Raw genomic sequence first — 25,581 nt, forward strand, 5'->3', positions numbered from 1 at the left:
GAGATCGCGACCGCCAGCCAGAGTACAAAAGACAAAGCAGGAGCAAAGCGATTGCGAGCGAAATCATTTTAACGGCTAATCCGAAAGCTCAAAAAGACAAGTGCGAAAAGGAGCGATACGATGAAGGCGGGAGGGTGATGCTTGGCCAGATGATGCCGGTTAATCTAAAGCCCCGGACATTCCAACCCATCACATCACATCACATCCCATCACATGCCCTCGAGTCCCTTCCCTCTTCTTGTCCTCTCTTATTCAACCGTCAATCGGCCAAAGTCAAACACCGTTTCTGTCCCTTGGGTGAGCCTAGCCTCTGCTGTAATGCCCCTTCAGTCCCCAAAACCTTGCTACTGTAAACGCCTTTCCCGCTTCCGTCCCCCAAACTCTCAGTCTTCTCGGGTACATACCTACCTACATAGCTACAATCTAACTGAACGAATGCCCATGTCGTACCGACGTATATCATCCTCAAAATTCAAAATTGTTCTGCCCTATTACTGTACCTACTCCCTCCCACTCTCACTGAATACCCTGGTAAATCTCAACGGTATCTGCCGGGAGTCTTCGGGTGACACTCGATGACCTCGCATCCGTTGCTTGTCCACTCCCCTAACAAGACCGTTGTGTTCAGTCCATACTGTAGAAGCCCCCTCGGAGAGGCCTGTTCCCTGCCTGGCCCCTAGCCTGCCTAACTGCTAACTTGTCCCGTCACTGCTTGGCTTGGCTTGGCTTGACTTGACTTGGCCTGAGCCGTTCTCTCTCAGCTTGTCCTCTTGTCTCCTCCTCGTCCCCTCTCCAGTTTTGTGCATCTCCGCTTACTCTTTACCTCAGTGTAGTACAGTCGTAATCAACCACAGATTCCAAACTCCGTCCCCCAGTCGGTAAATCCATGAGCTATGTGCCTAGTAAATACTAGTAGGTTGGTGCTTTTAAGTGCATCACAATGATCACATAAACCCAGGGCATTCAGTAGGTACCTACCTACAGTCAGTGCCAACATTAAGGTGATGTCTGCTGGTAGGTCCTTTGAATCTAGAGCCACCCGACTCATTGGCTCGTTTGGCCCCCTCCGTCTGGACTTGCGTCGGTGACAAACCAATCATTAGCTGGGCACAGCGGAAGCAAGAGCCTAGGTAGGTACCTAACCACCGAGTCCCAGTCCCGAGAGAGAGAGACAGAGAGAGGGAGAGAGAGAGAGAGAGAGATGTGCTCGACAAGACAGGATGGGATGGGATGGGATGGGACGGAGTATACAGGCACACACATGTCTTCTCAGCATAAAGTGACCTTCAATTGAAAAACCATATGACATCACGTACACATCTCGATCAAATTCACAACAATATATCTGTTTATACATGGTCATCACCCTATTGGATTCGACCATTGCGATGAGTACTCGAGTACGTAGGCAAAAGAACAACAAAAGTGAAAGGAATCTTCAGAATCAACCCCGCATCCTTTGCCATGATCCTCATCTCGAAGCCCTGAGCTCGCTCACTCCGTTTTGCTTGTCATCGTCTCCTCCAGTACCTTTTGATTTAGGACCTGGCTTTTCTCTTTCCTCCAGTCTCCAGAACACCCTTAAACATCACCCGAGACCATATCGCTACGGCTCTCGTTCTCTCTACCCGAATGACAACAAATAGCAGAGACAACATAAACAACTCGAATGTACAAACGTGATAAAGCATCAGCAGAAATAAAACCAAACCGTATGGTGCCGTGAGGCTATCCGTCTTTCCTGGAAACACAAAGTGGCCGACCGATTAAAATAATACAACGACTTTGCAGTAGTTGCTTTTCGGGCAAAATCCTTTCCCCCTCCGAGAAACGAAGAGTCTGTCAAGGACAATTCACATAAAATCAAGTGCCATATAACAAAACGTCCAACAGACCATGAGAGCCGAACGGAGGGGTTGTTTGTCGCCAAACTCGCGTCTTTTTCTAGATCCTGACATCTTGTCCTGTATTTGTTATCGCGATCCCCCGCCCGCTGTTTTTCCTTTTCCCCCTCACTTGAGCCACGCTCCTTTCACTTCCCGGTCAACGAAAATCTGGGCGTGTAATCGATTCGGAAAGGGTATTAAAAACAATGCATTCGTCATCAACTTGTCGGCAGCCTTCCAGCGGAAACCAACAGACTCTTCGGCAAGCGTTGTCATATGTAATTCCGACCCTCTCCGTTGACGTGTCCGGCAGCGTCAACTCTCACCCTGCCACCTCCTTAGCGGCTGACATCTCGTCGTGCGCCAGGCTGACCAGGTGCAGGTCGGTTAAGCCTTTCAATCATAGTCTTGTCGATATCACTTTTATCTACCAAGTTGCTCAGACTCATGATCGATGCATTTCCTCCTTGGGACTGCTGTCCCTGCCTCGCAGGGGTGGACGCACCACTTGACCCATTTTGGCCTGTCGGGGAACGACCACCAGGTGCAGAAGCTGCATAACTACCGGCTGTTGCAGCTTGAGGCAAACTGCCGCTCGTTGGGTTTCGTGGGCTTTGTCTTGCACCTTGATACGGAGGGTACCCCACTCCACCTGGGCTGCTGTGGTTCGAAAATTCTGCTGGAGACCTTCTGCGCGGGTCTTCGTCCACGGCACTTCGTGGAGGAGGCAGTCTATAGCCTTCATCCTGTTCTTCTGACGTCCTGCGACGTCGTCGCCCTGCAAGCTGGCTGCCGTCATCGGTTCTAGCTTCGCCATAAGACGAAAAGGATTCTGTAGGCGACTGGACAGGCGCGTAATAGTTTCCAGGAGGGGGAGGGGCACTAGCATGCTGATAAGCAGCATGGGGTGGTGGAGGTGCTGGGACTGTGCCTGGGGCCAGGGGTTGCCCATAGGCACCAAAGAGTTGAGTGCCGGGGGGTACACCTCCTGGGAGCGCTGACACGGGGATAAAAGCTGTCGAGCTTGAAGAAGACACGGGCTGAAAGATACATTCTTGGTTCATACGGGCGCAATTCTGGCATTTGCCACCGGGGGCGCTCTGGTAGCCGCTGCAGCGGATCTATAGATAGTCAGCATTTTTGAGCGACAATGAAACAACCCTCAAAAATCGCATTAGTCACGAACCTTTCTCTTCCGGCAATATCTACAAGCAATTGATGTTCGTTGTCGTGGGGCTGCCTGTGTCAGAGGAGGCGCATTGCCATGTCCGACTGGGTATTCATAGACGCCGGCGGGGATGTGACGGTAGCCTGGGTGGCCATTTGGCGGTGGAGGTCCTGGAGGAGGAGGCTGTCCGCGGTAGTAGGCATAGTAAGGTTCCGTGCTATACGCCTCTTGCCCGTATGGTGGACGGCGGTCATCATAGTAACCACGTTGGTCCGGCGGAGGAGGAGGATAGGCCGAAGATCGGGGATCAGACTGCGGCTGCAAAGGCGGAAGGTACTGTTGAGGTTGACCGGGCGGAGGCTGATGGCCGGGAGGAGGATAGCCATTGACGGCATTGGGAGATGCGTATCGCGGGTCGGCAGGATAGCCACGTCCCGGAGCTGCAGGCGGCGGGCCGTAACCGCGGGAGTCGTGGATGGAGGGCAAAGTAACTGATGTAGCCATGCTGGATGGAGGAGCGTCGGAGGGCCGCTGGGCAGTGTCCGGCGGAGGGGGGTAATGTGACTGAGGTCGAGAGTGAGTGTCTTCTGGGCGGCTCTGCTGGGGATACTCTTTTCGGTAGCTGTCGTCGGCCATGCTATGTTGAGGCGCAAAGGGCCGCAGACGGGCAGATGCGGTCAGCGACGTTGATACCAAATGCGTGCAGTTGAATGGGTTGAGGGACGATTCTGCAACTGAGCATTTGGCGGTGGAAATAATCCAAGACCAAGTCGAAGTGGAGGGAAAGGGAAATGGTCAAATGATAATCTAAACCGAGTCGTCGAGATCCTGGACTGTCTTTTACTCTCTTGAGCTGTCGTGCGTGTCTTGTGGCTACTGCGTTGTAGGTCGACGGGATGACCGATTGCTGCGAGTCAAGAATGAGTGAGTGAGTGTATGTCTCGGCGGGAGATGACAGCAAATTCCACGAGGTCTTGGAACCGCAATCCTAAGCCTGGCCTGACGGAGGTTCTGCTTCCTGAGAGGCAGAGGAGTGTGAAAATGGTCTCTGACGTGGGCGGGAAGAGTGCGGCGGGACAGGCCGACAATTATAGCGAGGGAGGGAATGGGATGGGATGGGAGGAACCTCCGATCCAATCTGATCCACGTCGACGGTGTACGTGCGTGCGTGCGTGCGGTACGGTGCGTGGGAGGAACCAGGAACCACCCAACCGTAAATGGAGCCTGGGGTTTTTGGGGATTGTGGATTGTGGATTTGCTTTGCTTTGCTTTGCTTTGCTTTGCTTTGCGAAGACTGGGATTTGAGACTTGAGACTTGGTACTGGGGGTGAGGGGAGAAAAAAAAATGAAATAAAAGAGGGGACACTTTTTGGGCCCTTTTTGCCCTTGCTTTCCCTTGTTCTTGGGGGTGCGGAAATAGTCAGGTGAGAGACAAAATATGTACTGTCTCCCTCCCAGGTACTGCTGCTGGTCTGTCTGTCTCGCTCGTTCGCTCGCTCGCTGTGCGTGTCTCCAAGAGGAGATATCCTCCCAAGGAAGCGTTTGTTGATCGGCGTGGGATTGAGATGTGTCTGACGCCCCGAATAGCAACGGAAAGAGAGTCGTTTGTTCTCGTTCGTGAGCGCCCTCCCTTTTTCTTTTTTCTTCGTCTCTTTTTTTTGTAAATTGTTTCTTTTTCCTTCACGGGTGACAACAGAGCATGTACAAACGAGGTGCCATCCCCTAGTCCAAGGTCAAACAGGAATGAGTTTCCAGCTTTGATATGGTGTTTTGGTCGGTTGCACTTGATGGGAATGCTGATGGAGAAGATGAGGTTGCGGGTGGAGAGTTGAAGAACTGAGAGTATGTATGATGGAGAAGTAAGAAGGGGAGGTGAGGGAGAGTCGGGTCAATGTTAAGGTGAGGTGAGGGTGTCAAGCTACAGCAAGCCTATAGGTATCTCCTGTCCGTCCCTACCTACCTTACCAACCTAAAGGTAAGGTCTGAAGGTGCCCTCATCCCATGCAATTGCGGCGACAGGGAAGTGGGGAGCTAATGGCAGGGGGATGAAAGGGTGTGAGTCTAACGAACTGGATGGAAGCGACCAAGAAAGGGTTTGTGCGAGGGGCCAGGCGCAGGTGCAGCGTGCGTGGTGTAGTGTAGGTTGTGTAGTGTACGCCGTAGTGCGCAGTGTTAGGTAGTGTGTGCACTGCAGCTGAGGTGCAGCAGTAGTAGCATGAAGGAAGGGGTTATTTTCTTCTTAGGGTGAGATGTTGTGGATTGACCGACTGAACTGAACTGACTGTGGACTGGCTGGCCTAGGCTGGGCTGGCTGGCTGGACTGGCAGGGCAGTGGAGGCAAGTGGCGGAAGGCCAGGCGGGAGTAAGTTAATGGGACGGATGGGCCGGTGTCGTGCCGTTCCCAGGGAACCGGCCCCAGCTAGTGGAGATAAGTTAGCAGGGCACTTCATAGACCAGAAGCCAAAAACCACTTTAGGGACAGCTCCCGTCCTCGGGGTACTGTAGTGCACTGTATCTAAGTGTGTACCAACGCAGGCAAGCCCCTAGGTAAGACCTAAGACCTGGCACCTAAGGTACCGTACCCGCTGCAGCCCAGCCCGAGCAGCCTGCCCTTGCACTGTACTCTGATTTAAGCCCCGGCACGCACTGTACTGTACCCAGGAGCCCGGCTGCCAGGTGAGTTCGACTAAAATATTACTTGGGTTAGGTAGTCTGGAAGCAAAGCTGCGAGCACGGGCAAAATGAGATTCATTCACGATCATGATCTAATAAGCCAAGTCTCCAACCCGTACTATACCATACCATGCAATACAAGTACAGTATGGATGAGCAACCGCCTAACACAAACTAATCTGCCCAAGCGCCTATTCTGATACAGGCTACCGATCTTTCAATGGGAGACTATATTTAACAAACTTCCAAAGAGGCAGGCAATAAAGACTGGATGTCAAGGAAACAAAGCATAGAACCGGGTCCAGGGCGTTTCTGGCGTTAGAGTCGAGGGCTAGAAGCCAGCCCTTCTCGGGAGATGAAAAGACCAGCTGAGCACGTACCAGAATGAGCATGAGAATAACAATACGGAGTAACTGAGTGGACCTGCCTTGGGTATCACTGACGGGCACACCTTACCTGGTAACATCAGGAAGCCTGTGATTTAAGCAAGCTGAGGTTGGGTGGCCAAGTGGAGGAACGGCAAGGCTACACCAGGCTGCCTATCCGTAGATCAATAACACTATTCATACCCATACATATGTTCGTCGACGCCTCAAGGACCGGACCGCAAGCGATTGGCTCAGCATGTATCGCAACGCATTGACTGCATCGTCTTTGTTCTTTTGGACCAGGGCCTCAAGTCGAGCCCATAACGTGACATAATAGGAGATTGCTTCCGACTTGATATGCATCCTTGATTCAAGAAGAGACAAACAAGAAAGAGGCTTTCTGTGGGGAGCTGGAGATCCTTCGAGGTGCGCAAGGCTATTGCCTCCAGGCACTGACTGTCGTACCGAGACTTTCAAGCGGTCAACAGGCGGAAGGGCAAGGCAGCGGATGAAATGAACTTATCAATAAGGAACGGTAATTGCGCAGAATTAGTAAATAGAGTCTCAGGTCAATACTAACTCAACGCAAATGTTAATAAGCGAGGGGCAAGAGAAATATGTATGCTTGGATATTGGACATTGGGCTCTTCTCCCGACTGGAATGTCCGCCGACAACCACATCTCAACGGGCACGGCGCCTCCCTCTCTCGCGTGTCTTGTCTCTGGGCATTCCCTGTTGGGCTTCTTGAGATCATTAGACTATATGTTCGTCAATCATATTAATCGTAGCTTGCCTCAACAATCCACGACCGTTGTTGTCCACCAGCCCTTCTTACCTGTCCAAGCTCATCATATTTGTGTTGCTCCTTTCCTCGATCCATTCTATGTACCATTTCGTCTAACGTCTGGATGGGGACAGACCATATGGGAGACGATACAGTCAGACCCAAGTCCTCGGCATAAACCCATCCAGACTGAATGCGGACTCCAAAAATGGCACGCCCACAAAAGCGCGGCAATTCTAGTTTTAATTCCCATAGTTGTAATGGCCAATATGCTACAAGGTTCGTTCAGCGCCCGTCGTTTGCCGCCTCAGTCAGAAACAGTCACGAGGTCATAGGTCTGGTGGGTTGGTGCTTTTCGAAAGTTGGGAGCACAACCCAGATCGTGCGGGTACGATTGAAGATACTTGATATGAGAGAGAGCAATATTCTGATCGGCGTCCAAGAAAAGGAATTTCTAGGTATGACCAGTGACCACACAGCAGTAAAGGATTTCGTATTGATGAGGGGCTCTTTACGGGCAGTGTCGTGGTTTGATACCTATTTGGCTGTTGTTGGCAATCTTTGTTCTGTGGGTGCTCATCCGTCCCAGCGGTTTGGAAAGGGTTCAGCAAATCAAGGCTGAGTGAGGCATGACCGGGGAGCAGAGCATAGGGCGCAGCAGCACGAGACGTCACAGGACATACTGTAAATTGCCGGGTCTTTCTGAACATGTGTGCAGATGCACCAGTGTACGAATATCGCATTCTCTGTGTTTTGTCTGGCGTCAAATCAACCGGACCACACACGCTCGACACCATCTCACTCTTCAATCATGACTTGGCTGTAGCATAATTGCTGGTACCTTACAGCAGTCGAGGGGTAAGTGGAACAGCCGAGGCGGCGACACAAGCAGTTGTGGATCCATCCATTCTGACCAAGGAGATGCCGGGCGAGCCCAGCTGGTGTTTGATTCCATTCAGAGCATGGCCCTAACTTGGGCGTCTCGCAGCCGCATGGATGCAACCCGCATCTCACAATAGATGACAGATGCGAGTGACTACGTTGGTAGACTGTTTTATGGCTGGACAAACGCCGGGTCCGCCTACAAAGCAAACGCAGGTCTTGTAAATTAGCTGGCGAAACAAAAGATGTTTCTCCCCGAGTGTGCGTGCGTGCGTCGGCAAGCATCTTTGTGGATCGCTCTCTAACCGGGAAAGACAAAAAACGAGAGCTTTGCACACACAAAAAAAGGGAAAAGTGTGGTTGAAAAGCTCGTGAAGGCCCGTTTGTGAGAGTTGTGGTTGATAGACGTACGTAAGAGTTGGACAGGTGGGCATTGATAGCCTGGATATGGCCGAGCCTATCAGAGGCAAGATGCGCCGGAGCTCAGAAAGCGACTTGCTAGATGTGGCATCAGCTTGGGTTAGGTAGAGACATCGTGTCCAACCAAGTCAAAGGACATTAATGAAGGATATCCGAGAGGCGCTGTAATGCTTCCCATACCTAGAGACACACATACTGTACATCATGAAGGCTATCTGCTGAGTTGAGTTGGTATCCCGGGAATTTATCCAATCATCAATCAGTGTAACGCTACTGGGGTTATCGTCCCTCTTGTTAGAAGCAAGGGCAGAACAATCTGTAGATGCCGTCAGGGCGTTGCACTGCGCGGGCGAATGGTTTGGGGTTTCTAGAGCCCCGAACCTTGGGTCGCTGCGTGTTCTGGGGTTCTGCGCTTGTTCCCGACGGCGGGTTGCAGAGGCGGCCGCAGGATGCATTGTGAGTGTGTGCCAGATGTTCTTGGTGCCGTGCGTACATAGCCTCTAGGAGGGGTAGGTCTATGAAAGATGATGGTGATGATGATGATGATGCTGGCAGTTTGAGCATGAGTGTGAAAACGACCCTGACCCTGGTCACAGTCGTGGGACCTGGCTGCTGGACTCGCTTGGTTTGGTGGGCCTCGGTGCGGCGGATTCGAGCCTTGGACGACGATAGTGGAAATGGCCGACGCAATTAGTTAGTGTTCCTTTTCATGCGAATCCCTTGTATGTATCATTCATGCAACTCAACCGCTTTCTGCTTCGTGCAGTGGTCTTGTCTGCTCCCTTGCAGTTCACTATTTCAGGCCTTCTGTACTGTACTGTACAGTACAAGACAATACAATTTGAATCCTCTCATTTTCTGTGTCAATTCAGTGTTTCTTGCCCCGTTCGTTGTTGAGTTTCTCTTCGAAATCACGCTTCAGTCACATCGGCAAAATTTGTGGAATCAGCGAGAACGATAGGCTCGATGGCCGCCGCTTTTATGTGAATTTGCTGGCTGAGGAATGCCAATGTCCTCTACTGGCCATTGTGTTCGTGAAATGTCGTTGTCGTTTGTTGTCAACCCGTGAACACAAGTTGATGAGAATGAACTGGGAAATGGTGCATAACAGCTTCCTGAGATGCTACCAGTATGAACAGGGCCAAGGTCTCGCCAATGATCGCGGCTGCACGGCGCTGACCTGGGACGGTCCGGCCTGCGTTAGGGTCCAGGGACGCTGAAACGCTGGGACCATGCCAGTGAACTTCTCATCCCATTGAGGGCCTCATCCATATATAACAAACACCAGTCACCGATTTCCTTCCTGGGTGTCTGCTACCAGGGCCTCCTCCACGTTACTTAGTGTCAATGAATTGAGAGTAGACAGGATGGGAAAATGTACATACTTGCGAGAACCATTCTCTTCGCAACATTACACACCTTTATGTGTTTAACCAATTCTTTGACCAAGTATTGATGGGGTTTGTTTGTTGTTGTTGTTGTTTTTAAAATAAAAAAATGGTACTACCCTCAAGATCCAGCCATCGCAACAGGACCCCACGGCCAAGTGGCGTGCCGCTCTCGTACAGTAGTCCCCGGAGAAAGGAACGACGCCTCGGTTCAGAGGGGCAATCTAGTCGAAGAGATTCATATCACTCATGCCACCCTTCTTCGCCTGCTCGAACGCGGGGTCAGCCAAGATGATCTGGCATACGGCGGAACAAGCAACGAGCTGACTTGCGTTTGCTCACCGCTATGCACAGTGGGTTGTAGGTCACCACAGGAGCCCTCGACAATCAAACATTAGGCTACGCAATGCGACATGCGTCAAGCACGCATAGGTACCCTTGCGAGATATAGCTTGTCTGCAATAGTTGAATCAATTATGCGGTGAGCATCTGTGTCGTTTGTTGAGTAGTTTCAAGCCGGTGACTCGAGGGGTAACAAAAAACAAAAGGTTTGTGTGAGCAGTTCCATGACAGGAGACAGTGAACATCGGTTATTACTGCCAGCCCCACCAAGAGCTCGTCATTTGGGTGCCATCTATCCGTAAATGCACTGCGGTTCAACCCGCAACTCTCAAGATAGCGCCGGGCTTGACAACCAGACGCGCTGTAAAACCCTGGACATTCACGAGGTATCGGCCAGCGTGGTCCATTATGTTCCATCCCTGCTTCATCGTCCATGTGCCTTCGACGTTTTTTTGGACTTTCATGGCTTGGTGCCCCTCCCTGACAGGGACCAGGTGACGAGCATCCACACGACTCATGCAGGTCGACACTCAGCTCCACGCTCGCTCATCGGCGCCAGAGTTGGCTTGAACTAATCAACCAGTCAGACACGATGAAGCACACAGTACGGCTTTGAACAGATCCAATAGAACGGGTGCCCTGCGCTTTAGATCGGGTCATGGCACAATGTCTTGACTGCTCATGGGAAAAGGCATTGGTTTACATGTCCGATGACCCCTTTCAACTAACATCCATTGCCTTCGAGGTTCACCCCTTGTGGTCCAAGTCTGTTTTCGTTTGTATGTGTTTGATTATGCAGCCCTCCACACGACACAAGATACTTTGCCAGAAAATACTGAAAGTTGTGTAGAGGGTGCTGATTGGTGTGTTGGCCTCAAGTCCGTTTGGACTTGGCCCTCGTACCGTCGAGGTGGTGCGGAGAAGTTTTTTCCTTATTTTCTTTTGCGGTATGCGATAGTCTTCCGCCAATCCTTCGAGTTACTCAGGCTAGAGGCATTTTCGCATGCTGGATGGTGTTGGCGTTGAAGCGAAATGATTGCCAATCAGCATGAGATCCAGTGGCTGACACAAGCCGCAAGTCAGTATCCGTAGTCTAGCCACCAACGCATGCAAAAATACCACGATATGTGGCTATCTAATCATGTTGATCGAAGCAAAAGCTATGTGTATGATGGCAGAACCAAAGGCCCGATCGCGGAGCTGACCGCATCGAATTGGAAGCAGAGCCACAAGTCTAATGGACAACATCGTGACACCGGCTCAAGTGACAAGTGAATTGACCAACAAAGTCGAATCCTCCAATGAGACAAGCCTGGGGTCAAAGTCTATCATTGGCCAGAGCTCCGACCGCACCAAATCGCTGGATGCCGGATCGTTGCGTGTCACGAACGCTGACGGTGGAGCAAGGCTCCGATTCTCTGGGAACCGGGACAGAATTCTGGGCGCCATCAGAGACGGTGCTTGTTCCAGTGACTTGCAGTGAGCCAATCAGGAGCGAAACCCGTCTGTCTGCCCCCTAGCCACATCCAAGGCACGGGAGCGGCGGGCTTCTCTAGCTTTGGGCAAAGAAAGTCTGTTTCGGAGGGGCGTCTGGTATCTGCAGAGCTTCAAGTCATTCCACAAACAAACACTCATCAGCTGAAAACCCGTAGCCACTGTTCCTCTTTGTATGAGGAGTCAAGTACAACAGGCAAAAAGATAATGTGGATGTGTCTGTGCTGCGATTGTATCCCTTGCCATAACAACCTGGGCCTTAGCATCATGCATGCGTGTGTGGGATGGGTCAACACGTCGCTCGCGTCAGATTACAGCAGGCATCATCAACGAACACAGTAGGCCGAGCCTCCAAAACTTTGTAAAACGCATATCGGGGAACCGATTTTGTGAGAACAGGTACGGCTATGGCCTGAGCCGTATACAGAAAAGGCTCTTCCCGTCCCGACCATGTACGCCCAAACCCTCCTTTCGTCTTGCCGATTAGCTTCCTATTCGCTGGCTGTGCAGAATTTACCTTGACCTTGTCAAATAATACCGACCAGCACTGCATGATGTTACGGTTTTGCTTGCTTATGCATGACGATATGCAGCATCTGCAGAATGTCCAATCTCACGCCTTGGTGTTAAGGTTGCTGGACCACAGAGGTCTGAAGGAAGCAGGCTTAGCCATATCCAGGTTGCTGACCGCTAGACACCGGAGTCAAGCTCCCTTTAATGCCTCTGCCCTTCAATTCATGGCATTGCTATTGACCACAGACAAGCCTATGGGGCCTTAGCTGGGCCTGCTCGGTTAAATCAGTGAGTCAATCGATACTCACTAAATGCCTTCTGCCTGTTCTCGGCACGGTGCAGGGAACGCTTGAAGAGTGCCAACCCAGAAGATACATACTTGCAGCAAAGTGAGGCGAGCCGGCCAGTTTTGGCCAAGGATGATAATCCATGGCGAACGTAATCAAGGCTGGCAACAAATGCGAGCATATGATCCAATTGTCGGTAAGCAACTGACAGGTATCGTCGTGGCAGGAACTGGCAGAGTGCCAAAATTGACGCAGTAGTGGCGGTTTTGTTGGTGGGCCTGGCTGGGGTGGTCTGAGCCATACGGGGCATGCGGCTTCTAAGTGCGCGTCGGGCCGCAAGGGCTGTCCCGTCCGAAGGAAGGAAGGGTTTTTTGCTTGAAGGGAGACAATTTTGGTCAACCCGGCAAGCCGCGTCAAGTCCGCTTCACGTGAAAGGACTCCAGCCGTGAATGGACAGAAGCTGCAAGTCAACCATGAGTCGTCACAAGCGATGACAGAGAGGATCAACGATCGCTAACACTGACTAACATTGGCCGCAAGGGGCCCTGTGCTGGGGCATTATACCCAGACTTGAAGAAGGTATTGCAATTAAGTCGTTTCATCTTTGGCCAGCCTCCCAGCGTTGATGTTCATCCTGCAGCAGACGTGGTGCGCTAGACTCAGGCGGACATGGAATGCGTGGCTAGGTATGTACATTGAACCGAGACATTCGGCTGCCGAGCAAATAGCCCAATTCTTAAGTACAAAGCCAGTAAGTACCAGGATGTGCATTCGACACTATAATGAGATGGTGCATTGCTATTGATTCATTGGCATGTGTGAGTTTTCTTCCATCCGAAGAACTGGAGCAGAGTGTTGATGAGGCCCTAGTATGTACAACCAGATGAGCGGAGCGGTCAATCCCTGTCGATAGCGACTCTGTTTTGTGGGAGAGATTACGAGGAAGCTGGCCTATCAGAGCACTGATCTTTCTCCTGTCAACAGCCTAATCGTTGAGCTTTTCTTTCTCTAGCCCCTAACAAGGAAGAAGGAAAAGAGACCAGGGCCTTAGCCAGGTCAATCATCACAACGGCAACCGTTCCATGCCTGGGGCCTTGTGAATATTGGTGGTCGAATAAAAACAACCAGATGTGATCCCGGAATACCCTTGGCTTCTTGATCATCGCTCACATGATCGATTCTGGCTGCAAGGAAATCTGTTGAGGCACTGTGACAGTGGACTCGCCAGCATGCTGGCGATGTTGGCAGGAATTGTTGACGAATCCCTGATACATATGTACCTATTTAATGCCCAGAACAGCGAAAGAAAGGATAACAAGTCTGGTAATAAGTTTCGTCCCGTCGCTAATTAAAAATAGGATTGTTGAGGTATCCGTAGAGGGTGCCCTAAGCTGAGTGCCTTGAGCCCCTGCCACCCCGTTTCTGGATGATTGGGTTGGTTGTCCATTGCCACTGAAAATACCCGAAAACAGAAATTATACTGTGATTCTCTCAAACACCAAAATACCCAAGGATGAATGTTTGACTCAGGAAAGAAGTCGGAATACTTTTTCGGTCGAAATGTCCGAGGCGTGTCACCTACCTACCATTGTACTTAGGGAAGGTGAGCATCGCGGTTCGGGCACGGGCGCCTGATGGCAGAAGGAAGGTACCTTCCTCTGTAAACACGTTTGATTTCGATGGTACCTTCCAACTACTAACTACCTACCTAAATGTCATGACCTGCCACCTTCTTTACCCATATCGCGCTTTCAGTGGAATGGGGACGGGAAATTTCTTGCCTAAGGCGCGAGGCACCTTATCACGTTAATCAACTGACTCTCAGCTAAGCCTCTTGGATCTTTCAGCGCACCCTCCTCCTTGATGCAGGTCTCCATCGGACAGACTCTTTTAATTCATGGCAAGTTGTTATTCTCTTGCCGTGTCTCAATCTATACTTGCTTTCCCCTTTGGTTCCCGTGACCAATAACAAGCGTAGATTCGGTCGGCCCCTTCGACTCGACGATCTCTGTCCGGCGCACAGTACATATACCACCAACAGCTACCGCATGCCATGGGTTGACAGCAAACGGGCCGGGCCATAGAGTTCAGGAGTCCACTCTGCTATGAGGGCCAATCAATAACATAGATGCAGCAAATAGCGAGGGTCTAACGCCGCCAAAGCGTCACCAGAGGAACGATCGATAATGCACTTCAGTACGGAGTACCTAAGTCCTCATTACGAAGAAGACTCACGGCAGGCCGTGGAGTCAGATGAGATACGATTCGTATTATACATCAGAAAGAAACAACGACCTCGTCATCATGCGGGAAAGCTGATGTGTACTCTATGTAACTCAAATATCCATGTATGATTTACATTGGAAGCTGGCTAATACAACGAGTCTGACCCATGCTGACAGCTCACAAAATAGTTGGTCGGAAAACACAACACAAAGCTGATGGCCAACAACTGAGACAGTTACTCTAACGCACGGCGCTCTCTGTAGCCTATGTACTGATGCAGACATGCAGAGATGGCACAAAATTCAGTTTTTAGCGTTGGACCAGATCTCCCGACAACAGCCAAAAAGCAATACAGCCAAAGGATATCACGCCTACAAACTCTTTTATTTCCACAAAAGCCATGTTAAATATCTGCGCCGCAATGATGCTCAGGCTGTCCCGAATCCCCGGGGCTGGCGTCAGGATTGACATTGCGGCTTGCACCATAAGCTGCCGCCACGCTCGCTTGTCACAATCTGGACTCCATCCGGTGGCTCCACCTCCAGAGACCTGCTGAGGCAAGGCCCGGTCCGCCAATCGCACACGTCGGCCTGCAATCACGTGAGATGAAGCTCATGCGGAAGATCCTTGCTAGCTTGAGTTGACTGCATGTCTCCCGCAATCAGTCCCAATTTTCCTCGGGCGCCGTGGCTTTAATGGTCGGCCCGCCATACCTTAATGAGACAGGCGAGGCTACCATATCATGGATTTGATTTGCTTGTCGACATGCAATGTGATGATGGAGGGGGTCAGTCCAGGGGGGTGTCAAGAAAAGTCGAGCAATCATTTTTTCCCTTATGGCGTGGCAGCGACCCAAATATCTGGCTCTCCAGGCCACTAACAAAATAAAAATACACACTGCATGCAGAAGGAATTCTGGGCCTGGAGGGGAGGGAGGGAAAAAGAAAAAAAACGAGAACAAGGGTTGACGTCTGCAGCTACAGTCGCATCCATCCATCAAAGCCTGCCACGTCGCAATTTCACGGCGCGGCACGGTCGCTGGACACTTCGCGCCATCCCGGGGCTGCATGTCATCCTGCTCCCTTAAGACCCGGGTACACAATTACAGTGCGAATTTGGTAAAGGGGGCGCAGAAGCCGATTTCTTTGCCAATATTGGAAAAGAAGCCGCCGTCAGTCTGCCCCTTGTCACTTCCGCTTCATTCCCCTCTTCGGCAAAGGAGCAGGCCAATTATTGCCGTGTCCACACCTCAATTCCATAAACAGGAGGGACTTGAAGAAGAAAATATGTCATGGGCCGTTTGGTGCGTCGTTTGCACGTACATGTGTGACGTGACACTGGCCTCAAGATATCTTCAGAACTACGAAGCAAGCAGAGGTGTTCTTTGCCCAGGTACTATCGCACCACGAGACCTCGCCTGCATGCACGGCGACCTGCAGGCTGAAGAATGCGCGTTGATCTGGCCTGGAGTGCCATTTTATGACAAGACGGGAACGGGGCCCCTGCGAGAAAACACGCCCCTGGTTCATTCTTTGCACTGCTTCAACTTGATGGTGAATCGTAATACACCTTGCATTTGTTGTGGTGCCAATTGTCTCGGTCTTGGTCCAGCGATTTCTCGTCCATTGCAGGTTCAGCCAGCCCAACCGCCATAATGTCTCCGTTGAGCGGGTCCAAACAATGCTCGATGCCGGTCACCAGTGGTTCAGGCGAGCAGCAAAAGAACGGACAAGGACTGGTAAAGAACGCCGTCACGGAAGACCTTCTGCCGACCCTCGAGGTGCCGTGAATCCCGGTACACGGAGCAGGACTCTGGTGAAGCTGACAACCCCCCGGCACCAGGGGGAAAAAGTATTTTGCCATGGCAGTTAAGCGGTGAGGTGGCCGATCTGAGTCCAATACTCCGTATGCATGCGTCCGACACTTGCATTCCTTTTTATCTGCAGAGATCATCGTTTTCATTCGTTTGCGCTGTGCCGGGCTCGTATCCGAGTCGGGCGGGCGAAACTACTTTGGTGGAATTATTATCAGCACTCTCGTAAGACATACAAATAGTGATAGAGTGGCCAGAGTGGTCAACAAAAGAACTGCCGGCCAGGGGCAGGCAAACAGACCTGAGACAGTAGGTAGATGCACATCGCCTTTCTTGGAATGACCTATCTACTGCAGCACTCGAGATGCATCGTTCTTACCGCTTCAAAAGAAAGGAGCTTCTGCGGGATTGAATCATCCCTTGCAGGCCCAGCGATCAGCGTTGGGTGAGGTGAAACCCCGCCCTTTCTTCTCTTTGGGCTTTGTGCATATCCAGGGCTCACAAGGCGGGATGCCATCTCGTACCACTTTGCTGGTTAGACGGCTGCATGGCCCTTGACACCGTGACACCTAGGACCTTGTTTTGTACACAGATGGAGCACCAGGAATGGGATGGGGGATGGGGAATGCCTGCAGTCGACCGTTTACATGGCTATTTCTTGGTTGCAATACGACCACGACTGTGATCTGTTATGTACTTTTCGATACGTACTAACTATGCCTTAATTGTACCATCAGTGCACCCCTCGCGGTTGGCGGACCGGTGCGCTCGTGCAGCCGCAGGATCACGGATCACCCGCAATTCGATCCTGGTTTGAGGAGTCAAAAGTTCTTCTACTGCACGTACCCAGTCAAATCGTCAAGCACAACCTGTCCAGGACGGCCACGTTGGTTGTCAAGGCATCTATCTGCAGTGTTCTACAATGAGCGGATCATTGAATGGCTGCTGTATCACTCCAACCCAGACAAGTTGAGGAACATGTTTCATCGACCACCAGGTGCAAGTTGCACAGCGCCGTTTGTTGCGGTGTAGTTGCTATCAATGGATCGAGCTTGGCTCCGGGCCTCTAACCAACCTAACGGGCGGGAAAGCTGGCTGCGCTGTTTTACTCGTCATAGAGCAAAACGGCATTCCCAGTACCAGAACAACCCTCAATCAAGTGCGGGGTCTTTCTTTTTGGTCGGCGACTTGACAATGGATGGCGGAGATATCATCAAAACTCTGCGAACATATGTCTGCGACACGAAATTAACTGCCCGAAAAGTCCCCGCTGCGGCTTTTATAAGACAGCCAAACTGAGCAGTCGACAGAGGCTTGTCTTACACCGCATCAACCGCATTCGACTCTCTGTGAAACCACATTCAGGCTCTCGACAAGCACCGGTTGTCTTATGCGACCATACTTGCTCATTCTCCTGTACAACTTGGTCACCGTTTCACCTAGCACTGATCCCGACATTGCAACCATGGCCGACGTCGTGTCCGAAAACCAGGCTTATTTTGGGTGCGTATAATGAATGAGCATTTGTCCTCTGTACTGGATGATCGTTGCCAAACCCTTTGGGCGTGTACGGCTTGCTTAAGTTACTGGCCGTCTTTTCTTATGCTCTAAGGTAGCAGAGCACACGACCGCATGCGATGCAGTGCTACACATTTCATCTAAAGTCCGTCGCTAATGTAGTACAATTATAGCAAGATCGCCACCGAATATGACCAGCGCAATGCGGATGCGATTGTGCAGCTAGAGCGCGGCATCCGAGAGAGGATTCCATTCATTGGTGTCAAGCAAGACGCGAGGTTGCTAGACTACGCTTGTGGTACCGGCATGCTCTCGAGGGTACGAGTTTCCCCTCCCAGGAGAGATGAGCTCCAAGACGTTGACTTGGACTGACAGTGAGTTACAGGTCTTAGCACAGCATACAATTGAGGCTATAGGCATTGACTTGTCGGAGGAAATGGTCAGGGTATACAATGCCCAGGCTCAAAGCCAGGTCAGTAACATCCACCAGTCCATCACATGAGCATGGGAATCTGTTGCCACGCATCGAGCCCCTTCAACCTCTTCAAACAGATCTGAATATCCTAACTGCGTGTAGGGCTCTTCACGCCAAGCCTACCAAGGCAATCTGGCTGATCCTAAGGACCCCTCCCCAACAGCCTTTGCTGATAGCAAGTTCTTCGGATTCGACGTTGCAGGCGTGGGGCTCGGATTCCACCACTTTGACAAGCCCGATCTAGCATCCAAGCAATTGGCCGAGCGCCTCAACCCAGGTGGCGTCCTCTTCATCATTGACTTTGTTGCCCACAAGATAGACCCCAAGGATGCCGCTCTGCGTGGTATAACACATCATGGGTTCATTGAGGACGAGATCAAGAAGATGTTTGAGGATGCTGGACTCACGGACTTTGCTTACCAAGAGCTCCCGGAACCCATCACATTCAAGGATTGTCACGGCCACGATCATGGCCACGAGCATGGTCATAGTCATGATCACCAGCACAATGAGGACAATCACGGCAACAGTAGTGAGCATGTTCATAGCCATGGGACGAAGAAGGGCTCAACTACGACTAAGAGGATATTCATTGCCAGAGCGTCCAAGCCATAAAAGAGTGTCTAAGGATTGTCTTGTCGGCCCTTGACAGTATGCCACCCAGCATCAGAGGCAAGGTATATGACCCTCAAATATGTACGGTGTCAGTAGTTCACACGGCGCAAGCTGCCGACGGCCGTCATCCTGGCATTCGGCTTCCAAAGACGACACAGAATGTCTTGTTCAATATCATTACTTAGCTGCATAAATAACAAGTCACACTGACACCTATAATTGCACAATATCCCTCCGATGAGCTGTCTCATACACCATCAATGGTGGTTCCCAGAAGAAATAGCAATCTGAAGTCACCTACAATCGTTGCAGTCAAAACCTGACTATCCAGGGTACCCAGCTCTCTCAGTGCTCCTACTGGCGTTACATCAGCCACCAGACACTGGAATGAATAAAGAAACTCAGGTCACATTACAAGCCCAATACAGCCCAGAAACAGCCCGTCCGATCCAACAGTCCGGTCATGCTTTGGTTAAACAGCCGTTCGTGACCGGAGGCTACTACTAGCCCGGCATGAGTAAGTCAGCCCTTCGCCCTGGCAACAGACTCCTTCCGACGAAATTTCTCCCTTCAAGTCTTCCCTCACACCCTTATACCCAACTGGACCGTCCCGTCCCGCCCTTGCGGTCGAAGAAAACCTTGTCCGGAGGAGGAGCCGCGAGTAATGGTGTGCGGATGCATTCTTCCAGCAGCAGCCACGCCACTTTGGATCTCAAGGGATGAAGTGAACCATTCTTGGCACATTAGTCGATGAATAGTCGAAGTTGGCTATGGGAAACTAGAGATGCCGTGTATTGAAGAAAACAAGAGAAGGGAGGGAAATGGCTTGTCCGGGGCGGTGCGATCCCGTGTCTGATGGGGGGGAGAGGGATATTATGTGAGAGTCGCCCCTCCAGCCTCATCCGCGCTCCCAGAACGCTCAGAGCAAGGGTCTCCCAACTCGTGCGACAAGGCTTTGCTCTGCTGAAGTGCTTTTGGCCACGCCCTTTGTTATTGAAAGGCATTGGGCGACTCTTGGTAAACAAGTGTGAAACACACTTTTATTGTTGACGCTGGTGCCACCGAGCGGACGTCTGGTCATTTCCGTCGAATGCGCCAGCTCAAGTGAATGAGATACGTATCGATGACATTAGCCCTGTCGTTGTCTGTGCGAGGTCAGCTTCGATTATTGAAACGTCTGTTGGTCATGAAGTGACCGAGTGATGCAATCATTTGGGTCTGATCGTCGGGAGATTATGAGTTACCATCTCTGGACTAGGGGGGACTTGGCTCAGCTGCTGGTGCGATCCGAGGACATGTTCATTAAACAATCAATTCTATGCTCTAAGAAACCATTTGGGTGCCAATGCCTGGAAGATTTTGGTCTTGACAAGCGGCTAATCTTGGCCGTCAAGTTCAACGACAAAAGCGCCACCAAGGAGAAGGGCCGGCTCTTCGATTCTATGATGCTCGTAGCTTGTATGTTGTTAGTGAAATGGGCACATGAATAATAAACAAGCCCCGTCGACTGACCTGAGTGTTCCAACACCACCTGCCTCCAACAAGAAAGTTGGTCCTTCTCGTAAAGCGTAGCCAGCCCATCTCATAGCAAAGGCACGCAAGATGTGTCCATGGGCAACGAGTAACACGTCGCCGCATTGGTCGCTTCCTTTGTCCATGGCTGGCTTGTGATATTTCTCACGAATCTCCTCTATCAATTGGTCAAGTCTTCTGGTCACATCATGGGGAGCCCTATGACAGTGTTAGACGGAGCCATTGGAAGTTGACGATCAGATATAGGGTAGTCAGGTTTAGACAAATACTCACTCCCCGCCAGGACATCCATCCTTCCAGATGTCCCAAGACCCTTTGATCCCTTGTTCAGCTCTGATCTTACGAATCTCAGGTGTTGTGATCCCTTCGTAGTCACCGTAGTCCCATTCCCGGATGTAGTCCGTGACCTCCACCTCGGCTTCACATTGAAGGCCAGTACCATCAGGAGCACCGTGAGGTGTCCAAGGTAGAGGGCGATTCAGCCCGAGGTTGAGCAGTTCGAATGTACGCTGGGCGCGTTTTCGTGGTGAAACGTAACTGGGCAGCGTATTAGTTCACTCTAGATCAGATAAAATCAACTTTGGTTGGTGTTAATGCGACGTGGTTGGACTTCCGAATTGTCTGGCTCTTGGGAGGCTTCGGTGCAAAAGTCATTCTACATGAGGCCATACTACAAGTACTCTCATATTGATTGTTTGGGAATCATGGTCAGTCGAAGGAGACTTACATGTGAGCAATCTTCTTGGGGGCAATGAGACGATCCGGCCCAACAAGAGCCTTTCCTGTGGCTCTAACACGCTTCTCGCCATTGGAAGTGAGTGGGATATCAGTCAAGCCAGTATGACGACCATCAAGTGACCATTCTGTCTCGCCGTGGCGAATAAGAAAGACACGCGGAGTTGACATTGTTTAGAACGATTGGAATTTGATGGGGAATTTTGCGAATTCACTCGAATTTAACACAGTAACAGTGCCCAGAGTTCAGGCTATACCGAGTCCGCGAGACTCTGAAAAATGCTGTATTAGGTGTTAGCCACGCTTCTGGAGTGGCCAGAAGGAATATGATCTGACGTGTCAGTGGCCTGGTGATGGCGGGGTCAGACGAACCACGTCAAAGTTTTGAGAAGTATGTGGATGGAATGGAAGTAGCGGGTATTCTATTTCACAGGAAAAGAGATTTTTCAGGCAAGGAAACAAAATCGAAAATAAATCTCTACCTAGAAAAGGAGGAGAAAAGATGGCGAATGGATTATCTCCAACCTTGATTTTGGTGTTGAGGATGAACCTGGAAGTGGATGGATTACGTTTGGGTGACAAACCCCGCTGTCTCATCAGTCAGGTCCCATGTGGAAGGGTACCTTCCACGTATTCCATTGACGTTCTTTCAACGTAAACATTCGCCCATTTTTGGAAAGAACCTGACCGACATGGTGCCTAAGGTAGGTAGGTACCTAGATCACACTCCCAAGGGTCCTTCTTGCAGGATAAATGCTACTGCTCCTATGCGGCGGCCGCTTTTGTCGCTTGCCTAATCGCTGTGGTTGAAATCACGCGTGTCCATTGGGTGTATCAGCTTGCGTCTCTGCTTCAAGTATTACGCTGTAACTAACGGTCCAAGGTGAGATAATGGTCGAAACGACAAGTGAAACTCTTTATCCTCACGATAACACAACAACTGCCTTAATAAAGGTACATAAGAGACGAGTAGATTAGTAAATAAACAGCCGTGAATCTTATTCTCGCCAGGTGCAAATGCCCCAAAAATGTGATTCGCGAGTCCCAATCAACTCGGTCAATCATCCATTACCGCCGTTCTTTCTCTATGAACATGAGAAAACCTTCCAATCCTTTGACTTCTGACCTTCTTTATTCATCTCCTTGTAGTTGAATTCTTCACCTCCTAAGCCTACAATGAATGTCATGTCAATTCTTTATAATCTTACCAATCCTTACCAATATTTTACTGACCTCAACCCCCTAAGCCGTGACATCAACGATACCTCATTCCCCCACGATGCCCCTCATCCCCACTACATCCACTGCACCCTGCTTAGTAAGGCCACCGCTACCGCAAAAGATCCACTCGGCGCCCAACCTCCGTGATGCCGATAATTCTTCCTCTGCCGTGACCGTGACCCGGCGATCCGCCTCCGACTCTGTTGAAGATCCGACGCCGTCGACTCCTCCGATTGAGCTTCAATTCCTCGATTCCAGATCAAAAACCTTGTCTCCACCACCGCTCAATCCATCACGACCGACCCTAAGCTCCACGAATTCGTCCTCCTCGACATCTGGCTCATATTTTACGGCCGACAAGCTGTCACGCCGACAGCGCAGTAAGCTTTCAGAAGAGATCTGGAAGGGATACTGGTGATACATACGACCTACTGGACAATAAAAAAACATACAATGGCGGTGCATCAGTGGACCAGACAAGAAAAGTTCAAGCGCGGTGTTTGGGCTGTTGCCTTTGCAGCATGTATTTTTGCCGGCACCATCACAGGCGCACAACTAAAGACAGATAACGAGAAGAAAGAGGTATGGCAAACAGAACGAATCACAAAGGGCATGACTAATCAATTGGACAGGCAATTCAAGAGTTCCGGGCGACATCCCCCAACGAACAAATAGCTGCTCTCCTATCCCAGCGAAAAACTTTATTATCACAGAAGGCTGTCCTCCAAAGGAAAATGGATGACTTCGAAGTGCGTGTCAAGGAACGTGAGGCTGAGAAGGCGAGAGAAAGGGAAGGCCCATGACTGTGGCGAGATTAGAGGATTAGTGCGGTTGTATTATTGTGTTCTGACTCTATTGGACTGTTGGAAACGAAGCATAGGCGTTATGGATGGTTAAAATGTGGTTTACTGGACACCGGCATCTGCTAAACATACATTATAGAACGGAGCTTGAGAGAACAATAGATTCGAAGCTTCGCCCGAGACATACGGTTGTTTAATTAACGTTTTATTGATTGAGTTACATGTCATGTCTTCTCCCTACGCCTGACCGCCCTGCCATGCCATGCTCCTGTCCGTTTTTATTCATCAAATCGTCTGGCACCATTCCCGGGTGACCATGCACTTCTAGTAAAGTTCGTCATAGTTGCTCCTTTTACTCCAGGACACCCTCGGCAGTGGGCAGAGGAATGGCTCGGTACAAGAGGATGAGAGCAGAGTGAGACTCACCACCACCGGCGAGAGTCGCAATCTTGTCAGCTTCAACCTCTGAAACCTTGTCGTCGTTGAACCACCACCACTTGCCGTCCTCCTCACCCTTCTTGCCAGTCTTGGGATCAACGGGCGCAGCCTTCTTGACATATGAGGTGTAGTGGCCACTGTCGGCGCTGGCACCTTGATGTGTCACGACACCTCGGAGCTCGTACAGACCAGATTGATTTGCACCATCGTCGTTTCGCAGCTCGGGGTTGATGAGAGCGTTGAGCTCCTTCTTGGCCTCAAGAATGGAAGCGTTTCTCTCCGCCTCGATGTCAGCGTCTGTCTTGTATGTCTCACCCTCCTCGCCCATGACAACATCGCCATCTGCTGACTTGCCCTCCTTCTTCTCAGCCTCCTTCTTCTCCTTCTCGGTGGGAAGACCGGCACCGCCTGGGATATCGCCAACGTCCTGATAGTGAGTCTTCTTACGTCGCTTACGGGCCCGCTCGATATCCTCTTCATCCTTGCGAATCTCACGAACCTTGTCGCGCACAGGAATAAGAGCCTTCTTCAATTCGTCGGAGCAGAACTCAACAATATCAAGCTCCATGGGGAAAGTAACCTTTCGCATGATCTTGGCCTTCTTCTGGGTCTCCCGCTTCCAGAAAAAGCGCACAAAGTGCACTGTCAGGTACTTAGGAGCACGAGAGATCTTGGAAGTCTTGGTGTAGACTGCATCACGACCTAGAACCTCTGACTGCTTCTCGAGCTTCTCTTTCAGGGCGGCGGCAATGCCATCTCGCAGATGATTTGTTGAGCTGTCGATGTGGCAGTTGAGCTTGGCGAAGCTCTCCTTGTTAATGATGGGCTGCTCGCCAGCGTTGCGCGCCTCTTCCTCATCACACTCCATTACCGAACTGAACTCGCCAGACATGTACTTCTCCACAAAGGAGATCTCCGAAGTGTTTTCGCTTTTGATGCGGAGCTTCTGGTTAAGTTGCTGCACAATTTGGGACCAAGCCTCCTCTGCATCCTGCTGAGCAAAGCCTTGTCCTGTCTTGGACTTCTCCGCAAACTGGGGAAACACTACTCGCAGAGCGTTCAAGAAGTTCATGGGAGGGAAGGAGTCCTGGGTTTGTCCCATTCTCTTGTACAAGTTTGACAGTTGAGATGCCAAGTCCATGTTCGTGCCTGTCATCATAAAGCTGCTGGCGTTGCCATCGGGTTGGTACGTATCGAGCGCCTCCTGGAGCTCTGGAATCAGACGCAGAGTCTGGAGGGTTGAGTTGAGATAACATGTATTTCCAAGGTTGATCAGACCAGCAGGTGTCGCACCAACTTGCTGAGCCTGCTCCGCCTCTGTCATATCCTCGACAAACTTGATCGCCTCTTTTGGTCGGACAAGGGCATCGCCACCAGCGCTTGGGGTACCCATCATCATAATGACCTGGCCGTTCTTCAAGCCGATTTTGCTCATGTCTGCATCATCTTTGAGTTGACCACCTTTGAGCAAGATTTTTTGGCGTTCGGGTTCGACGTTGGTCAAGCTGAACATCTGGAGTTTGAAGTCCTCGCCAGTAGAGCTGGGGTCGATCTCGACATCGTGTTTCTTGCCTTGATGTTTCACCACGACTGTGATCTGTCAGTACCTGTTTGTGAAATTGGGCTAAAGATCATGAAAGCTCAGGCATGAGAAATTTACTGACCAGATATGGACGACATGGTTTCGGTCTATCGGAGCTCAAGCGTTGAAGGAGGGGTGTGGTAAGACCAATTTGAGTCTGTCCAGACACTGAATGCCGTCTATTCGGGGGTTCCGTAAAGGAAGGCTCTAAAAGAACAATATACTAGCAGAAGGAAAAGAAGAGATCCTGAGTCAGCGTCCCTTTGCTCAAGGTCGATGTTTGCGAGGCGTGGAAGATGCTAGAGGTGCGTCACCAAGTGGTACCTGGACGAAGGCGAAATGTTAGTGGGGAAAGCGGTGTAGCTTCCGCGGGGCAACCAGAGAGAGCTGTGGCTGTGATATTATCGAGCCACAGA

The 25,581-nt window shown here is 50.9% G+C and overlaps 12 protein-coding genes across 20 annotated transcripts; 5 read left to right on the forward strand and 7 right to left on the reverse strand.

Moving 5' to 3' along the window:
• Positions 1-1,213: 1,213 nt before the first annotated feature.
• Positions 1,214-5,041, reverse strand: FVEG_02531 (hypothetical protein). The gene is made up of 2 exons (XM_018889841.1): positions 3,073-5,041; positions 1,214-3,007 (listed from the first exon to the last, which is right to left on the reverse strand). Exons 1-2 carry the CDS (start codon positions 3,688-3,690, stop codon positions 2,225-2,227), a joined length of 1,401 nt encoding a protein of 466 aa, XP_018746071.1. The 5' UTR covers positions 3,691-5,041; the 3' UTR covers positions 1,214-2,224.
• A 2,168-nt stretch (positions 5,042-7,209) lies between these two features.
• On the reverse strand, positions 7,210-7,677 carry FVEG_15086 (hypothetical protein; the record flags this gene model as incomplete). Its single annotated transcript, XM_018904178.1, has 1 exon — positions 7,210-7,677. One exon carries the CDS (start codon positions 7,675-7,677, stop codon positions 7,210-7,212), a length of 468 nt encoding a protein of 155 aa, XP_018746070.1.
• A 545-nt stretch (positions 7,678-8,222) lies between these two features.
• On the reverse strand, positions 8,223-8,637 carry FVEG_15085 (hypothetical protein; the record flags this gene model as incomplete). Its single annotated transcript, XM_018904177.1, has 2 exons — positions 8,223-8,260; positions 8,379-8,637. The coding sequence occupies 2 exons, from the start codon at positions 8,635-8,637 to the stop codon at positions 8,223-8,225; spliced, it is 297 nt and encodes a 98-aa protein (XP_018746069.1).
• A 624-nt stretch (positions 8,638-9,261) lies between these two features.
• Positions 9,262-9,402, forward strand: FVEG_15084 (hypothetical protein; the record flags this gene model as incomplete). Its single annotated transcript, XM_018904176.1, has 1 exon — positions 9,262-9,402. The coding sequence occupies one exon, from the start codon at positions 9,262-9,264 to the stop codon at positions 9,400-9,402; it is 141 nt and encodes a 46-aa protein (XP_018746068.1).
• Positions 9,403-10,677: 1,275 nt separating this feature from the next.
• FVEG_15083 (hypothetical protein) lies at positions 10,678-11,395 on the forward strand (the record flags this gene model as incomplete). Its single annotated transcript, XM_018904175.1, has 1 exon — positions 10,678-11,395. Exon 1 carries the CDS (start codon positions 11,150-11,152, stop codon positions 11,393-11,395), a length of 246 nt encoding a protein of 81 aa, XP_018746067.1. The 5' UTR covers positions 10,678-11,149.
• Positions 11,396-11,588: 193 nt separating this feature from the next.
• Positions 11,589-12,467, reverse strand: FVEG_02530 (hypothetical protein). Its single transcript, XM_018889840.1, has 2 exons — positions 12,228-12,467; positions 11,589-12,171 (listed from the first exon to the last, which is right to left on the reverse strand). Exon 2 carries the CDS (start codon positions 11,957-11,959, stop codon positions 11,696-11,698), a length of 264 nt encoding a protein of 87 aa, XP_018746066.1. The 5' UTR covers positions 11,960-12,171; positions 12,228-12,467; the 3' UTR covers positions 11,589-11,695.
• A 2,750-nt stretch (positions 12,468-15,217) lies between these two features.
• On the forward strand, positions 15,218-20,392 carry FVEG_02528 (hypothetical protein). 4 transcript variants are annotated; one of them, XM_018889836.1, is made up of 4 exons: positions 15,218-17,748; positions 17,937-18,081; positions 18,149-18,235; positions 18,341-20,392. In XM_018889836.1, exons 1-4 carry the CDS (start codon positions 17,636-17,638, stop codon positions 18,851-18,853), a joined length of 858 nt encoding a protein of 285 aa, XP_018746059.1. In that variant the 5' UTR covers positions 15,218-17,635; the 3' UTR covers positions 18,854-20,392. The 4 variants fall into 4 exon arrangements, with proteins under 4 accessions (XP_018746059.1, XP_018746062.1, XP_018746061.1 ...); XM_018889839.1 differs by having other exon boundaries at positions 15,218-18,081; XM_018889838.1 differs by having other exon boundaries at positions 17,937-18,235.
• FVEG_15082 (hypothetical protein) lies at positions 15,580-16,716 on the reverse strand. Of its 3 annotated transcripts, none has more exons than XM_018904173.1 (2): positions 16,547-16,716; positions 15,580-16,442 (listed from the first exon to the last, which is right to left on the reverse strand). In XM_018904173.1, exon 2 carries the CDS (start codon positions 16,392-16,394, stop codon positions 15,975-15,977), a length of 420 nt encoding a protein of 139 aa, XP_018746064.1. In that variant the 5' UTR covers positions 16,395-16,442; positions 16,547-16,716; the 3' UTR covers positions 15,580-15,974. The 3 variants fall into 3 exon arrangements, with proteins under 3 accessions (XP_018746064.1, XP_018746065.1, XP_018746063.1); XM_018904174.1 differs by having other exon boundaries at positions 15,617-16,442; positions 16,625-16,716; XM_018904172.1 differs by having other exon boundaries at positions 15,617-16,439; positions 16,547-16,679.
• Positions 18,925-21,874, reverse strand: FVEG_02527 (2,3-bisphosphoglycerate-dependent phosphoglycerate mutase). Of its 4 annotated transcripts, none has more exons than XM_018889835.1 (6): positions 21,494-21,756; positions 21,114-21,403; positions 20,660-20,923; positions 20,366-20,584; positions 20,098-20,308; positions 18,982-19,998 (listed from the first exon to the last, which is right to left on the reverse strand). In XM_018889835.1, the coding sequence occupies exons 2-5, from the start codon at positions 21,290-21,292 to the stop codon at positions 20,230-20,232; spliced, it is 741 nt and encodes a 246-aa protein (XP_018746058.1). In that variant the 5' UTR covers positions 21,293-21,403; positions 21,494-21,756; the 3' UTR covers positions 18,982-19,998; positions 20,098-20,229. The 4 variants fall into 4 exon arrangements, with proteins under 4 accessions (XP_018746056.1, XP_018746055.1, XP_018746058.1 ...); XM_018889834.1 differs by having other exon boundaries at positions 21,458-21,756; XM_018889833.1 differs by having other exon boundaries at positions 18,925-20,308; positions 21,494-21,874.
• Positions 21,875-22,400: 526 nt separating this feature from the next.
• FVEG_15081 (hypothetical protein) lies at positions 22,401-22,760 on the forward strand (the record flags this gene model as incomplete). Its single annotated transcript, XM_018904171.1, has 1 exon — positions 22,401-22,760. The coding sequence occupies one exon, from the start codon at positions 22,401-22,403 to the stop codon at positions 22,758-22,760; it is 360 nt and encodes a 119-aa protein (XP_018746054.1).
• Positions 22,761-22,795: 35 nt separating this feature from the next.
• On the forward strand, positions 22,796-23,145 carry FVEG_15080 (hypothetical protein; the record flags this gene model as incomplete). Its single annotated transcript, XM_018904170.1, has 2 exons — positions 22,796-22,924; positions 22,975-23,145. The coding sequence occupies 2 exons, from the start codon at positions 22,796-22,798 to the stop codon at positions 23,143-23,145; spliced, it is 300 nt and encodes a 99-aa protein (XP_018746053.1).
• Positions 23,146-23,243: 98 nt separating this feature from the next.
• FVEG_02525 (ubiquitin thiolesterase) lies at positions 23,244-25,513 on the reverse strand. The gene is made up of 2 exons (XM_018889831.1): positions 25,248-25,513; positions 23,244-25,173 (listed from the first exon to the last, which is right to left on the reverse strand). Exons 1-2 carry the CDS (start codon positions 25,261-25,263, stop codon positions 23,498-23,500), a joined length of 1,692 nt encoding a protein of 563 aa, XP_018746052.1. The 5' UTR covers positions 25,264-25,513; the 3' UTR covers positions 23,244-23,497.
• Between the last annotated feature and the right edge of the window lie 68 nt (positions 25,514-25,581).

Source organism: Fusarium verticillioides, chromosome 6 (genome assembly GCF_000149555.1).
Source record: "Fusarium verticillioides 7600 chromosome 6, whole genome shotgun sequence".
NCBI classification, from domain to species: domain Eukaryota; kingdom Fungi; phylum Ascomycota; class Sordariomycetes; order Hypocreales; family Nectriaceae; genus Fusarium; species Fusarium verticillioides.

What these genes read in the sequence shown, in the direction of transcription:
- FVEG_02528 (XM_018889836.1), top strand. Translation starts at nt 17,636, where the DNA reads ATGCGACCATACTTGCTCATTCTCCTGTACAACTTGGTCACCGTTTCA. An exon ending in GAAAACCAGGCTTATTTTGG is followed by an intron (nt 17,749 to 17,936) that starts GTGCGTATAATG and finishes GTACAATTATAG; the next exon opens with CAAGATCGCCACCGAATATG. An exon ending in ATGCCCAGGCTCAAAGCCAG is followed by an intron (nt 18,236 to 18,340) that starts GTCAGTAACATC and finishes AACTGCGTGTAG; the next exon opens with GGCTCTTCACGCCAAGCCTA.
- FVEG_02527 (XM_018889833.1), bottom strand. Translation starts at nt 21,292, where the DNA reads ATGTCAACTCCGCGTGTCTTTCTTATTCGCCACGGCGAGACAGAATGG. An exon ending in CCCAAGAAGATTGCTCACAT is followed by an intron (nt 20,924 to 21,113) that starts GTAAGTCTCCTT and finishes TACGCTGCCCAG; the next exon opens with TTACGTTTCACCACGAAAAC. An exon ending in GATGGATGTCCTGGCGGGGA is followed by an intron (nt 20,585 to 20,659) that starts GTGAGTATTTGT and finishes ACACTGTCATAG; the next exon opens with GGCTCCCCATGATGTGACCA.
- FVEG_02530 (XM_018889840.1), bottom strand. Translation starts at nt 11,959, where the DNA reads ATGCAGTGCTGGTCGGTATTATTTGACAAGGTCAAGGTAAATTCTGCA.
- FVEG_15082 (XM_018904172.1), bottom strand. Translation starts at nt 16,570, where the DNA reads ATGTGCATCTACCTACTGTCTCAG. An exon ending in GCATCTACCTACTGTCTCAG is followed by an intron (nt 16,440 to 16,546) that starts GTCTGTTTGCCT and finishes CCACCAAAGTAG; the next exon opens with TTTCGCCCGCCCGACTCGGA.
- FVEG_02531 (XM_018889841.1), bottom strand. Translation starts at nt 3,690, where the DNA reads ATGGCCGACGACAGCTACCGAAAAGAGTATCCCCAGCAGAGCCGCCCA. An exon ending in GATATTGCCGGAAGAGAAAG is followed by an intron (nt 3,008 to 3,072) that starts GTTCGTGACTAA and finishes GACTATCTATAG; the next exon opens with ATCCGCTGCAGCGGCTACCA.